The sequence below is a fragment of the Pezoporus wallicus genome, unplaced genomic scaffold (genome assembly GCF_028554395.1).
Source record: "Pezoporus wallicus isolate ANWC-B61680 ecotype Strahan unplaced genomic scaffold, APGP_CSIRO_Pwel_v1 contig_5552, whole genome shotgun sequence".
Classification (NCBI taxonomy): Eukaryota; Metazoa; Chordata; class Aves; order Psittaciformes; family Psittacidae; genus Pezoporus; species Pezoporus wallicus.
The window spans coordinates 5,397,071-5,411,892 of record NW_026640754.1 but is presented as its reverse complement, the minus strand read 5'-3'; the positions used below and the strand labels follow the sequence as shown (position 1 = coordinate 5,411,892).

General features: G+C 39.5%; 1 protein-coding gene across 8 annotated transcripts in view; it reads left to right on the top strand.

Annotated features, from left to right (window-relative positions):
* Positions 1 to 14,822, top strand: part of TENM3 (teneurin transmembrane protein 3) — an 830,895-nt gene that overhangs the window by 701,089 nt on the left and 114,984 nt on the right. For all 8 annotated transcript variants that reach the window (XM_057420267.1, XM_057420268.1, XM_057420269.1 and 5 more), the window contains one exon: positions 11,042 to 11,280. In XM_057420267.1, the coding sequence (XP_057276250.1) occupies positions 11,042 to 11,280 (239 nt within the window). The remainder of the gene's footprint in view (positions 1 to 11,041; positions 11,281 to 14,822) is intronic.

Here is a 14,822-nt window from a genome sequence, read left to right as displayed (position 1 = left end):
TCACTTCTTTAACTTCCCTCTGGTTTTATATCCTTTTGAAATGTCCAGTAGCTCACTCAGGTCTTTCAGCTGCAGATGAAATTTCAGCCTTTGTTCCAACTTCTAAATTAATCTGTGGGTAAATAATGCAGCCCTGAGTCTTCCTTAAACCACATTTGCTTTTTGAGATCGCCTTCATGTGCCTTTTGAGACATCTAAAGCAATTGTTCTCTTTCAGCTTTATGAAGGCAGAAAGGGTAGTAAAAGAGATTGGAGGAGTGCTTGTGCCCTACCTTTCTTTGATTTTGTTCCTGTGAAGTTTAACTTATTCAATACTCAAGTCAAGAACTGGCCAAGATTAGAATGCCTCATCTCTGAGAACTGGTCAGGATATGATTCTAGAAGGCCGGAGAACAAGATGCGGAATTGTAGTATGAATTGTTACTACTCACATGAACATTTCCAGATCTCACTGCAAAATTTGGATGCTTTCCACTGCTTTCTTCTCCTTTGGAGAGAGGAGAACTGGAATAGCATGAACACTGACAGTATCAGAAAGTGCACTATGAGGCTGTCAGGTTCACTCCAACTGCTTCAGAAGTGAGTGTCGCCAACAGTACTGAGAGCCAGGTCACTTACTGCAATCTACATGGAAGTCTGTGTATGCACTAGTCTTCTGAGAGACCCAGAAAAAGCCTGTAAGGAGATACTGATATTTTTTCAGCAATACATAAGTCTAATTCCAGTCTCTCCTGAAAGAAGGTAATGGGACAATCCTGCAAGGAAGAGTATGTGTAACTAAAATTATGGCAGGTTTCTTTGCTTGTCTTCCCAGCACTATGAGTTATTCTTTGCATCACACTCTTCTGCTCACTTCTGTAGAGTGTGGCTTAGCATTGTTTCTTTCCCTTGCTCATCTTCTCAGAGTGCAGTATAGGAGAGAGGAGCATGAAAGAGCAGGCTCAGCAGAGGTGTCTGATCATACTAATTCTTTTGATCCTAGAGTTGCATTTACATATCACAGAAGGGAACTCCTCCTTCTGTGGGGGAGAGAATTATCTGCCTGAGTCTGACTTTGGAGGAACAAATAATGGGATGTTTACAGGTGCCTTCTACATGCGATACCACTATATTCTTTTTTACACCACAAAGAAGGTAGGTGCATTACAGAAGACAAGATTTATTCTTGCACACCTAAAGAGAGGAAGTTTGGGGCTTTTGTCAGTATCCAGTCCTTCAAGTCACCATGTCCTGGTGGCTTGCACAACAGGCTGGGATAATGTCATGTCTGAATTGCTGTTTGAAGCTTCAGGTTCAGGTTGCTCTGCCTGACTTCTCCAGTTTTTCACCAGCAGCAGCCAGCAGTGGAGCAGTAACCCGCTGGAGGCCATATGTGAAAAAACACAAAAGCAGTGAGGAAGGCACTTGCAGCCCTAGTAGTACTTCTTTTCTTTCTTGGCTTTTAGTCTTCAGTTAGTAAAGAAAGTGGGTCTTCAGTGGAAACCCACCCAAACTCAAGTAAGTATTGCCATATATGAAGTGGTTTTTTGAAAGATTTGAATAAGCTGTTAGAAGAAGCTAATCTCCACAGAAGCTTATTCCCACAGATGTTTCCTCTGTTTTTGCGTATGGATAAAAGCTCTCTTCTCCTTCTTGCTTTCTTTCTTTCTTTCCTCCAAACTCGATCATCGTTTGATCTGATGTGATCTCAGTGTTTTTCCTAGGATTATGATAGTATTAATACTGGCTCTGATGAAGCAGAAATTAATATTATCTCTTTCTAAGCAATTTTTTGATTGCAATTCTGCACAGAAAATAAACTGAGACAAATTTTCAGGATAGTGTAGTTTCTGTGCTCATTTGGATTTATGTTAAATGCAGCCATATGGTTCTGTGGAAGTTAGTCATAAGCCCATGCTAAGGGCAAACACCACCAGCTACAAGGTTTCATCTCAGAAGAATGTTAACAGAAGATGAAGACAAGCATAAAGTGTTCATAGAGAAACAAAAATCGAATTCCTTCAGGAGCCTACTGGGAAAGCCGATCTCATGCATCAGTGAACCAGAGTTTATATGAGACCTAGTCAGTAATTTCTGTTATCTTTTACATCTTCCCTATAATGTCAGTCAGCAGAGATTAATCTTCTCTTTCCATCTGCTTCCTCAGCTCAGTGCAAGGAATCAGATTTATTGATGTTATCTATCCATTAGTGAACCAGGTGGAGCTCTCTAATGTCAAGTGGCAGTGAGGGTCATGGTCTCGCTCAGAGAACCCAGTTCAATCCAGCATGAATAGGGTCTGTCAGCAGACAGGGGGCACACCAGTCAGTAGATTTAGTGCACTGACTGATTGTGATCTCGGACCACCGTTTTTTCCACAGTTAATGGTTTTCTACTGATTCTGACAGTTAATGTATCTGGTAAGGGGTTTGTCAACAAACAGAAAACATGATAGTCTATTCCCAGGAGAGAAAAGTTCAGCTGGTTTGCATTAAGGAAAGTCAGAGAGACATAAATTAAAAAAAAATGGAATGAGAGAAGTTGGAGCAAACTAAAATAGCTGCAGCTGGATATATTAATCTTCTCTGGAAGGTACTTTCTTAAGATGAATTAATTTCTTTGTATGGAAATAGTCAATCAAACGGTAGGTCTTCACACAGAGATAGGAACGCATTAACTCTGCGTGTGTCAATAATGATGTGTTTGATGTAGAGAATGAGAGCCCCCAGACTTTGGAAGTCTATTCTGTCTGACTTTCCTATGCCCCTTTGAACCGTCACAAAAATAAAAGATAAAACTGCAGCTACCCTTCTGTCTGTCTTGCTTACATTGGCCTTCTGGGGCTGCTGAACTGTTGCAGAAAGTGCAACAACCCCTTTGAAAAGCAGAATTACTGATTGCTGCTGTCTCCAGACAGGTACATGATAAATTGTGACCTTTTTTGGACAGCATCTGGTATCTTGAGTTTTGGTCAGGTGAGCAAACATCTCAGCTGTATTCATTACAAAACAGAATAATTACAGTCTTTATTCCCAGAAATTCAATAATACCATTATATTAAGCATGAAAACCAAGTCATTAGGAGTACTATAGAATTCTGAGCAGAGAAGTCATGCCTCCTGAAGTATTGGTCCTGGGAGGTGAATATGTTGCCAAAAAATAAATGCACTAAAACTTACATTTCACTCAACTTGCATTTGTTCAAAGTGGGTTTGATAGGATTTTTTCCACTTATGAAAATCAGATCGATGTGTTCCAAATTCGAGATGTCTAAGGTGTAGATATTACTGCTTAATGCCTTCAAGTGAGTCCAGGATAACAGATTTAGGACCTTAGCAGAATGGATAAGACCATTTGCCTGTCCTTATTTACAAATGCCTTATTTCAGATGACAATGTCCACAAATTCAACACTCCTTAGAGACAAATAATTTTTAATGGAGTTGGGTACTGGCAGATTTCAGTTGGGTTGGGAGGGAAGATTAACCTATGATCCACAATGTAAAAATTGGTGTGCCCATTTTATAAAGCATTTAACCTGTGAATACTGAAAACAGAGTGGTATTGCCTTGGCTGCAAGAGTCAAGTAAAGTACAGTGATCTTTTGAGCCATCATTGGTTTCCTGTGTTGGTAATTGCTAGTATGTACAGGGTTTTTCTCACATTGCAGGGAGAACAGATGAGTCAAATATAGCAGTTTAGTGGACTTGTTAATTACTTGAAAGAAATTCTTAGAGAGCCATGAATATACCTAAATATTTGGGGGCCTTTTGGGAACTACAGGTAGAAGAAGCAAATGCAGAAAACGTTAGGGATGGTTTTTCTTTCCTCTTCCACCTCTCCTCAAGTTATTTTCCGTTCTTTCATTTTCAAAATGTCACTTTTGTTACATTCTGCACTGAAACAACAGGGATCTGAAAATAGCTTTCCTCAACTCCGTGGTTGCCTTTGCCTGATCCATAAAGAGCCCAATTTTGCTTTTTTGCTTCAGGCAATTACTTTTTAATGCTTTTGTATGTTTTACCCTAAAAATATACAATTAATCAAACAGTTATGTTATAAAAAAAATTTGTCTTTATATACTGTAGTGCAAACAGCACATACTCATTATACAAGAACAAGGGAACAATCAGTTGTATTTAAACTGAAATTGATAGAAGAAAATAAATTTTTGACACGATGCCTGCAGAACAAAACACCACAAGAATGAGTGCAAGCATGAGTTTTGGATTATAAAGAAAGAGTGAACTGTTAGTTCCTCCCCCCCCTTTGTGCTAGTCACTTTCAGAGAGGGTGTTGTTCCTGGTGATCTGCCCTACTGTGGTAATCCTGACTCTGCTTATTTGGTTACAGTTACACAGAGATTTTGCACATGTAACTGTTATCTATCAAATAAGATAATCATCCTCCACAATTTCTGGAATGAACTAACTTGCTCTTGTCCTGCATATATGCTTGCAGGAATCCTACCCCTTACACTGTTTTTAGAAAGAGACCCCCTTCAAAAGCATGGGTCAGAGACAATTTTAACACTGAATTCCTTTTGTAGTGCAGTCTTCTGAATGTGATAGCTGTTCTTGCTCAGTAGTCTTCAGTAGTGGTCTGTAATTATCTGAAGAGCCTTGTATCATTAATACCATCATGGAACTGACCAAACAGCATGTAGGGCAGCGTAGGAGACAGTACTGCAAGAAAATCTATACTGCAATGGCACTAGGACATTTGTTACTGACCATGATGGATTTCTCTATTCAGAAACATAACCAAGCTAAGAGACGTTTTTCTGCTCCAAATTCTTCAAGTGCTGGTAGTATACATCAGTACACAAGATTTAAAGATTTGGGAGGAAGGAATTTAGATTTCTTAAGCACATACATTCTAAATAAATTTTTATTCTGGATCAATTGTATTGTAGCTCTTGTGTTGAATGTTTCATTGTTTTATATGCATATGGCCTGGCAATTATTCTGCAACAGCAGTCATCGTCTAAATAATAAGGTTGCGCAAAATAACAATAGCTGCCTTTAAATCTCACTGGCAAGGTGATAAAATGAGATGTATGTTCTGATGTACTTGCAGCAGTTCAGTAGAATTTGGGTGGGCCTTATTGACAATTCTGTATTTAGTACAAATTTTGTAAAAGTCCTGTGTGACTTTTAGTACACTGTGACATATTTGCCATGAAATTCATGGCAAAATATTTCATGTAGCCATGGGTTGGGCTGTATGAAATACTTCAAAACAGGACAAAAATGCTGCCAAGAAAGTTGCTGGGAATGGTAAGTTAGGCTCTTCCACATGTCTCCCAAGTACATACAAGGTATTCTGTATGTGATACCCAAACCCAGAGAAATCATAGCTACAGATCATGCTGAATCTTTTGCAAGGTGATGCAATTTCAGCATAAACTAAAAATAAATAAATAAATAGAATCATATATCTAATGTAAAAATTATATCGGGAATGTTAAAATTATGCAATAATTCTGTACAAATTGAGACCAATCTATTTAAAAGTAATGTGGAATAGTTTATTTGTATAATATCTATGCATCTGTCAGTCTGGAATGTAGGGCTTTCCAGACGTGTTTATGCTGTATTGCATTCATTGATGCATAGTATCCATTTCCTTCTAAACCGAGGTCAAAAGTTTTTGTCACACATCCTTTCATAAAGAAAGCTATTCTAAATCGCATTCTGTTGCTGGACACCTGCCTTTCTCATATCAGAAGTATTTGGGCTTATGGTCTCAGCATTTCTGTCCTTGAATGTTGTGATTATCTATCTCAGTTTCTCTGAAGACACAGTTTTCAGTCAATTTAATCTTTCTGTCTAACTCATGGGCTTCTTTATCACTTTTTCCCCCCCTCCTGCTTTCCCTTTTACTGAATTTGGTAGTGGGTGCTTCAGTTTTATTTTCCACGGAGGATGCGTCAGCGCAGAGAAAATCGTATTTGATATGAATCCTCCCCTCAACTTGAGGAGGAAGAAAGCTGCATGTCAGCAGGTGCACACCAGCACTTGCTGCTCAGGGAGTACAGAGTTAAAAGTGTGATGATTTTGCTTCTATTCATGCTTGTTTTCTGAGCTGACATCTTTGATGTTTTTGATGATGTATTTCTGTCTTTTCTTTTAAGGGTGGAAGCTTAAATAAACTGTATACCCTTTGGGAAATAAGGGGACTTTCCAGCTCTCTTTGCATCCAAGAATTAGTTTATAGCACAGCTTTGTATTTTCCTACAAGTCTGCAGTTTAGATTTGCTACATAATGAATTTTTCCCTCCCTGAAATGTTAAGATGAGCTACACTTTTTAATACCAGCATATATTGAATAAGCAGACAGAAATATATATTGTGTAAGCGTAAAGGTAGAATATTATTTGCTTTAAAAAGTGAATTGAATTATTTAATAAAAAACAACAGAGCTAGTCTTTTAAAACATTAGCATGATTCACCGGATTTTTGTAATCTAGAGCTTAATAAAATATTTAAAGTGCTGCTTACATGAAGGTCTGGCAAATGCTTGTTAGATGATCAATTTTGAATAGAAGACTGCAGATGCTATAATCTGCAGATGCAGATATTGCAGATGCTGTAAGCTCCCTACGAGATGAAACGTAGTGTAATTGCCAGTAAGTCAGTCCTTGGTCAAGTAGTGCAAACAGTTTAGGCTTTAGAAGTTAGCTATTCGAGTTCGATGGTTTGAAAAGACAAGGTAGATGGATATATAGATAATTAAAATCATTTGTGAGTGGATTATATTTCAAGAGCATAAGAATTTCAGCATTATCTGGAAGCAGCCTGCATTTGTTGTCAGATACCATAACCTTCTGAGCGTCTCATAGGAACACAGTTTGGCATGGCTCAGTGAAGCAGACAAGATGTGCAAGTCTGATAGCATTACACTTTAAATACCTCTCACTCGGAGTTAATGTAGTAGGAGAGTTTCTGACAACTTTGTTAGTAACTCCACTCATTAGGAATAGAGAGATCCAAACAAATTTTCTTAACCTAGAAGAAGATGCCAGGCTGGGGTTTCCATCATTATTTTTCCCTAGGCATTTTCCAGCCAGCTGGTGTGACCACTCTGGCATTGTATTCATAGCATTTGAAGCAAAGGAAGAATAGCTTAAAGTGAGTTTTGCTGTGTGCTGCCTAGGACTACACACTACTGAATTCCTACTGCTGAATTCCATCAGCATTCTCCTAGAGAAACTGGCTGTTCATGGCTTGGATGGGTGTACTCTTTGCTGGATAAAAAACTGGATGGCCCAAACATGCCCTAAGAGTGGTGGTGGAGTTGACGTCCAGTTGGAATCCGTTTGGCAGCTGGTCACCAGTAGTGTTCTCCAGGGCTCAGTACTGGGGCCAGTTCTGTTCAATATTTTTATCAGTGATCTGGACAAGGGGATCGAATGCACTCTCAGTGAGTTTGCAGGCAGCACCTAGTTGGGCAGGAGTGTTGATCTGCTTGAGGGTAGGAAGCGTCTACAGAGGGATCTGGACAGGCTGGATCAATGGGCTGTGGCTGATGGTAAGAGGTTCAACCAGGCAGAGGGCTACGTCGTGTACTTGGCCCACAACAACCCCATGCAACGCTACAGGCTTGGGGAAGAGTGGCTGGAAAGCTGCTCCGAGAAAAAGGACTTGGGGGTGCTGATTGACGGCCACTGAACATGAGCCAGCTTGTGCCCAGGCGGCCAAGAAGGCCAAGGGCATCCTGGCCTGTATCAGAAACAGTATGACCAGCAGGACTAGGGAAGTGATTGTCCCCCTGTACTTGTCACTGGTGAGGCTTCACCTCAAATCCTGTGTTCACTTCTGAGCCCCTCTCTACAAGTAGGATACTGAGTTGCTGGAGCATGTCTGAAGAAGGGTGGCAAAGCTGGTGAAGGGTCTAGAGCACAAGTCTTAAGAGGCTGAGAAAACTGTGACTGTTTATCCTGGAGAAAAGGGCACTCTTGAAAAATTTTCAGACTGGATGCGAGTTAAAAATTCTTTACAATGAGGGTGGTAAAACACTGGAACAGGTTGCCCAGAGAGGTGGTGGATGCGCCATCCCTGGAGATGTTCAAGGCCAGGCTGGATGTGGTTCCAGGCAACCTGATCTAGATGAAGATGTCCCTGCTCATTGAACAGGGGTTGGATTAGATGACATTTGAAGGTCCCTTCCAACCCAAACCATTCTGTGATTCTATGACCTGATCACTCTCTATAACTACCCGAAAGGAGGTTGTAGCAAGGTGGGTGTCAGTCTCTTCTCCCAAGTAACAAGCAATAGGACAAGAGGAGATCGCCTCCAGTTGCATCAGGGAAGGTTTAGATTGTATATTAGGAAAAAAATTTTCAGCGAAAGGGTTATCAAGCATTGGATCAGGCTGCCCAATTAAGTGTTGAAGTTACCGTCCCCTGAAGGTGCTTAAAAGATGTGTAGATGTACTTAGGTACGTGGTTTAGTGGTGGACTTGGCAGTTCTAGGTTAATGGTTGGACTAGATGATCTTAAAAGTCTTTTCTAACTAAATGATTCTATGATTCACATATAAAAGTTACAATTTCCTCTCATTGCCTTGGTGCCCGAGATGAACTGTCAGAGCTATGACAGCTTGCAGCACCACGTACATGCAGCCATCTCCTGAGTTTACCTATGGGATTATCTTCTCAAAGGCTCTGAGGATATGGATTACAGTCTTTAGTAGGCTATGCTGTACCAAAGCCAACATCTCAGCTCTCACTTTCTTGGAGGAAAAAAAAAATAAAAAATAAAAATGAAAAGATCAGAGGCCAACTGTTTTGTTGCATTATTTTGTTAAAGCTTAAGGTATATGGAATTCTGTTCAAGTGCTTGTATAATGCCAGTTTTCATTTTAGTCTGTTGACTCTACCTGCAAGAGCAGGAGGATGTGAAAATTGCAGGTTGGTCAGGCAGCTTATTTTTAACATGGAAGCAATGTTTAGGAGGGGTGTTATTATATCTACAATGTGGCTTTCCTTCAGTCCCCCAAAAGAGTGCATATTGCACATAGAGAGAGAAATGGCTACCTTTCTGTTTGGCATTTTCTTAAGTTCTGTGTAGGCACCCTTTGTGAAGTATGCCTGGACATAGCATCTACCATATGTAGGCAAAAATGAGAAAGCAGTAATAGCCAAGTGGATAAGATACTTTATCAGGACTTAATGAATCTGTATGCTTCTGCGAGTCTGTAAAATCACAGTAATGATGTAAGGTGTAAAACATTTTTTACATGAGGCTGGTTACTATTATTTTGGTGTTTATTACATAGAAAATGTCACAACTTTTAACGAAGTACCTTCTTAGGGAGGATTTAAACCACCAGGGCTTTGTCTTTTGAAATCATTGATAATCCTCTGAGTTCAGAAGCCAAGAAAAATTGTGATATGCTGTTGTGCATCGATAGATCTAGTACATATCCTTGTGTTGTTATTGCCAGCAAGTTTAATGTTGTTCAAAATGAAGTAACCCATGTAGCATATTTCATAGGATCATGTTTATAATGCAGATATTTTCAAGGAGAGGCTTATGCCAAGATGTTCTAGTTCATCTATTAACCTCCATAGTAAAATCACCTGCAAACAACAAACCTTGTTTATCAAGTGCTGGTATTTTTCTCAGGCTGCGGTGGGATAAATTAATTTCTAGTGTCTCTCTAGTGCATTTCTGACAAAGCTGCTATACCTGTACAGGTTACTTCATTACTGTGCAGGGATCCAAGCAAGGTTCTTGTTGGAAGTGTCATCAGCTAAGAAGCAGTCCACAGTGCCGCATGGTGTAACTAGAGGGCTTTCCGCTCCAAAGCTAGCTCATTTGGTGCTAGATCCTCTGACCCATACCATATAGATGGCATGCAGTAGGCAAACACGGTGTAGGCATGCCCTTGAGCTCCAAGAGGATCTAGGTATCAGCAATTCATGAGTGTCTCTTACCTATTAAAAAATGCAAACACCTGTCTAGCTCTGTTTAGCTGTTTGTGCGCTTGGTAAGTTCAAGGTTCTCCACAGTGTGCTTTCTTACGATTTTTAGCTATAATTTATTCCTTCTGCAAAGCCTAATGAGCTAAGGTCAAACCTTACATTACAGAGTTGCCAGCATAACAAATTGGTGGAAAAAACCCAGGTGTAAAGATCTTTGTTTGGCTGAAATTTTGTTGTTCATAGAGTTGTATACGTGCGTCAGGAGGAAAACTCCAAGTAGCATATGCCATGCGTAGAGGCTCTTCCAAAATAATTAAGCTTGCATGGACTAAAATTAAAGGATTCTACTGTAGACAGGCCCAGGGACTAATACTTGTTTTAGAACTTTTAATTGAGAGAAATTAAGTTTACTGGTAACTCACTGAGTGTGTCTTAACTTTGGCTTTGCTTTTCATTTCTGTTGCTGGTTGTGGTTCTTTTTGAGCACTTACTAAATCTAATTCTGTAGAGTACTTCCTTGGGCTGTAACAAAGCTGCTGTATCCATAATCAGACCTTGTTACAGTAAGATTATGTACAAGGAGATATGAATTGGTGAACTGAGTACTTAGGACCAAAAAAAATAATCTTTTAACTGACTAATTTTGTCAAAGTTGGCAAAACTTTGTATCTGAGAGATTTCTGTTTTCTTTGTACTTAACCCAGGAAAGCTGTGATAAGAAGTGTGGGCTATAGTCAGATTGCTCATTATTGACTTCTTAATGGAGTTCCCTGTAGTCTGTAGCAGAAGCCAACAAAAATAAATAGCAGCAGAAAGCCTGTCCCTACTTGTCGGATAAACTCTGAGAGACCTCCTCCCTACCATACTGTTTTGGGTAGTTCTGTTTCCTGTCTGTATACCAGGGTATTACTGATGGGGGGGGGGGGGGGGGGGTGGGGGGTGGTGTCAGTCTTTTCTTAGAGGGAGAGTGTTTTTTTCCATGTGTGAGTGTCGTGACATGTATTGCTTCTGTGACCCTTTCTAGATTGGATGTTGTTAGCTATTTGAAAAATAGGCCACATAAAACAGAAGAGGTATGCCTGCTCCAGCTTTAATTACTTTTATGCCTTACCATACACTCTTTCTTCCACAGGCATTTCCTATTCAAAACAGGAACAGGGACCACACCGCTGTTCAGTACTGCAACGCCAGGGTACACAATGGCATCCGGCTCTGTTTATTCCCCTCCTACTCGGCCACTACCTAGGAACACTCTATCCAGAAGTGCTTTTAAATTCAAGAAGTCTTCAAAGTACTGTAGCTGGAAATGTACTGCACTCTGTGCCGTAGGGGTCTCAGTGCTGCTGGCAATACTGCTGTCCTACTTTATAGGTGAGTCCCATTTTTGTATAATTGTCAGCATGAACAGGGGTGTCTGATGGATTGCATATGAACTGTGACATACTAACCTTTAATTATCAACATTTTTGGTAACAGTAGAAAACAGTAATGAAAAGTCCCAGTTGTTTAGAGGAAAAATAAAATTTGAATGTTTTGCAAGCATTCTGCAGCATTATAGTGGGTGAATTAACTTCAAAGAAGTATTTGAACTGCAATTAAGCTCTGTGGTGTCTAATTCCTATGAAAGTATTCTGAAATATAGGCTTTAAAAATTCTGTAATGTGTCTGTAACTTGCATGACATCCATGGAACTCTTCTCTCATTTTGCGTGAAACTAATATGACATTTAGGAACGTTAACTATCACTTATTTACTCATTACAGACACGTATGTTTGTGTATAGAGCTAGAGCAAAAGCCTAATACAGACTTTTGATTGCAAGATAGGGAAATAATTGTCCAAAAGGACAACATACAGATAAGATGGAGATTTCTTCCTGTCTTGTGGGTTATTTTTAATTATTCTCTCTTTTCTCTACTTGCTTGTTATATTCCATTTCCCAATTTTTCTTTTTGAGGATTTCTTTTATTTCATTACTTTAATTATTTAATTTCTTAAACATTTGCTATAAATATTATATAATTTCAGTTTTAGGCAATTAATGAGGGCAGTGCTTGGCTGTGGAAAAAATGCCATTGACTTTAATACAGCAATAGAATAGGCTCTCTTTGTGCTTGTAACTTCTGTGGTTTTGTCCAGTTTACAGATTTTTTTCACCTCTTATTCCATAAATTGTCTTCAAATGATTTTCTTTTGACTAATTTGTTAATTAGAAGCTTAAGTCACCACATTTATGGAAAAATAAGCATAAGGGTCTGGTTTTTGGCATTAGTTGCACTCAGATTTATAGTCTTAAGAAGTCACAGAAAGAAAAGGGGAGAATCAATCTTTCTTTCCCTCCCTCTTTAAAATCAGTGTAAGTTAATAATAAAGCCTAGAAGGTCTTATGATCCTTAAATCTTTATTGCCTTTGTTGAAACAGGCTTGCTACATTTCAATCCAAGGCACAGCATAAGCTGTATAAAGCCTTTGAAGTAGTTCTTACTGGGATGAAGCTCCTGTGAAAAATGCAAGAAACTGAGTTGCTGAGTAGCTGGAGAAATTCCTCTCTGCCCCAGCAAAGCAGAGCTTCCTGAGCAGCCTTCCCACTTCAGCTGCCAACCCCAAAGAACAAAAGACTTGTATGCATCTAGAGCTTGTCACTGCTGCCAAGCCTCTTTCAATCATTGGATTTGTAGGGGTATTGTGTGAATGTACACAGGAGTATAAAGGTGTGGTTTAGAGTTAAGCTTCAGCACTACTTCTTTTTTAAAGTGGGATTGAAATAATCCCATTTATAAAACATATTAATTGTGCTCAGTTTCCATCATATTGCCTCATAAATCATCAGAACCAAATATCTGCTGCTAAATAAATACATAAATACGAAAGAAGGAATTCAGTATGAAATGTAACTGTCAGGAACTGTGAAAAACAGCCATACAGATAGTAAAATATTGAAGACCTGATTCTGAACTGAACTCTACACTTTGCTGGCCCCAAAAGAACCAGATTACTTATGAATCCGAGGGGCACGGGAAGATAGCTGTGCCAGATTATTTGTCCTATAGGCACATTAAGAAATATAAGCATCTCTATTCCTGTATTTGGGAAGAAGAGTCGAGCTTTCCATTGAGTGAGAGCTTTCAGCTCCCCACATCATTTATTCACATACCCTGTAAAAAAAAAGCCCAAATATAGCTGTACAACGTTTTGTTTCATGAGCGCATGCCAGCTCACATCCTTGCTGAAATAAACAATACACAAGGGCCTTCCTCTGCCCATAGTCAGTAGGGAGCTCTTTGCCTACTGGTGATATTACACATATTTCAGCTAACTCAGCAATCTAAATGTAAAATCCAGCACTCAGGGAGGCTGTCTAGAGAACTTCAGGTCCATAAAACTATGAATGGATTGCACTCATTCATATATATGTGGTTTTACCATCTCTATAGAGGTAATATCAGAAATACTCTCCATTTAATAGGCCATCCAAACATAAATCTGTGAAAATCATTACTGTAAGATGGAAACAGTTCTTCATCATGGTTAACCATTTCATAGGTGGGAAAGGGAAATGACTGGATAGGAAATTGGTCATTACATAAAATGGGGAGGACTGCAGTATTGTGTGACCTCTAACATCCTGTGACATGCCTCTAACACAGTGGCCTGGCTTGCCTGCTGAGGTTTACAGCAGCTGAGGTGGCATGTCACATTTGTAAAGCAAGTTTGAGATGCATTTTGAACTTCACAGGGAGACATTGCCACAAGCGTGAAAATGCTACAGCACTTGCTGCAAAATATGCCAGTACACATTGATGAGGAACGTAGTGTGGCTGATATCAGCTCTATGACTGTAGCCACTGCAGACTGAAGAACTAATAGGACCACTCATCTGGTGAACAGGGGTGTAAACCAGGCCCTTCTCAGAAAGGCAGAGAGATGACCATGTCATGCCCAGGCTTATTTTAGTTACAGTGGGTATCGAGTAGAAAAAGTGACTTCAGAACCCACAGCCTTTGCTCAGACAGCGTAAGGCAGAAGAGGCGTTTGCTAGACTTCATGTCTGCCTTTGCAGAACTGCTCAGTCAATTATTGCTCCATCAATTAGCCCACCCTGAGGAACAAGCTGCATCAAGAGTCTGGTCTGTCTTGCACTTCTTCCATCACTCTGAGAGGAAAAACTCCTACATCTACAAAGAGGAAGTGAGAGCAGAGGGTGTCAGATGGGTAGAGACCATAGCAAACACTACATTGTAAAGCCACTTAATGCAGTCTTGGGGGTCACAAGGGATTTAAAATGTTATGTCTGTCTAAAGGACACGAAGTCTCACTTCAGGCATATTCTTGCTTTTTTAGCCCTAGTTGTATCTCTCAACCACTCTGCAGTGTACAAAATGCTTAAGTTTACCATTCCTGTCAGCGAGACCTGCTAATTTTTAGAGAAAATAGAAGTCAGTTGTGAATAGTTATGTTTAGAGGCTTCATCTACTGTTAAATGGTTGAGAAACAAAGTTAAGCAACAGAAACATGCAAGTGCTGAACCAAAAGATAGCTCAGCAACAAATAGAAGAGTGAAATTAAACATTAGCTCTAGTCTAAAGGATTCAAAGAAAAGTTCTCTGAAATAATGGGTTAAAAAGATGGGAAGTAAAGACTAGAAAGTGCCTCATTTTGGGATCAAGATTACACAGGAATTTCTGCAAGCTGCTCATTTGCTTAACTGCTATCCATAATCAGATTTGCAATCAAGGAAGAAAATGGCCAGTTTTTTTCCAACATTAACATTTTAGATTCTTTTTCCCTGTTTGGAAGACTAGGAAGAGCAGTATTAAGTTTAAGCCATGAAAGAGTAAGAAATATGAAGTTGCCTTAGTTTGACCTCTTTTTATATATACATCAATACTTTTACCCAAACTTGGTACACAGAG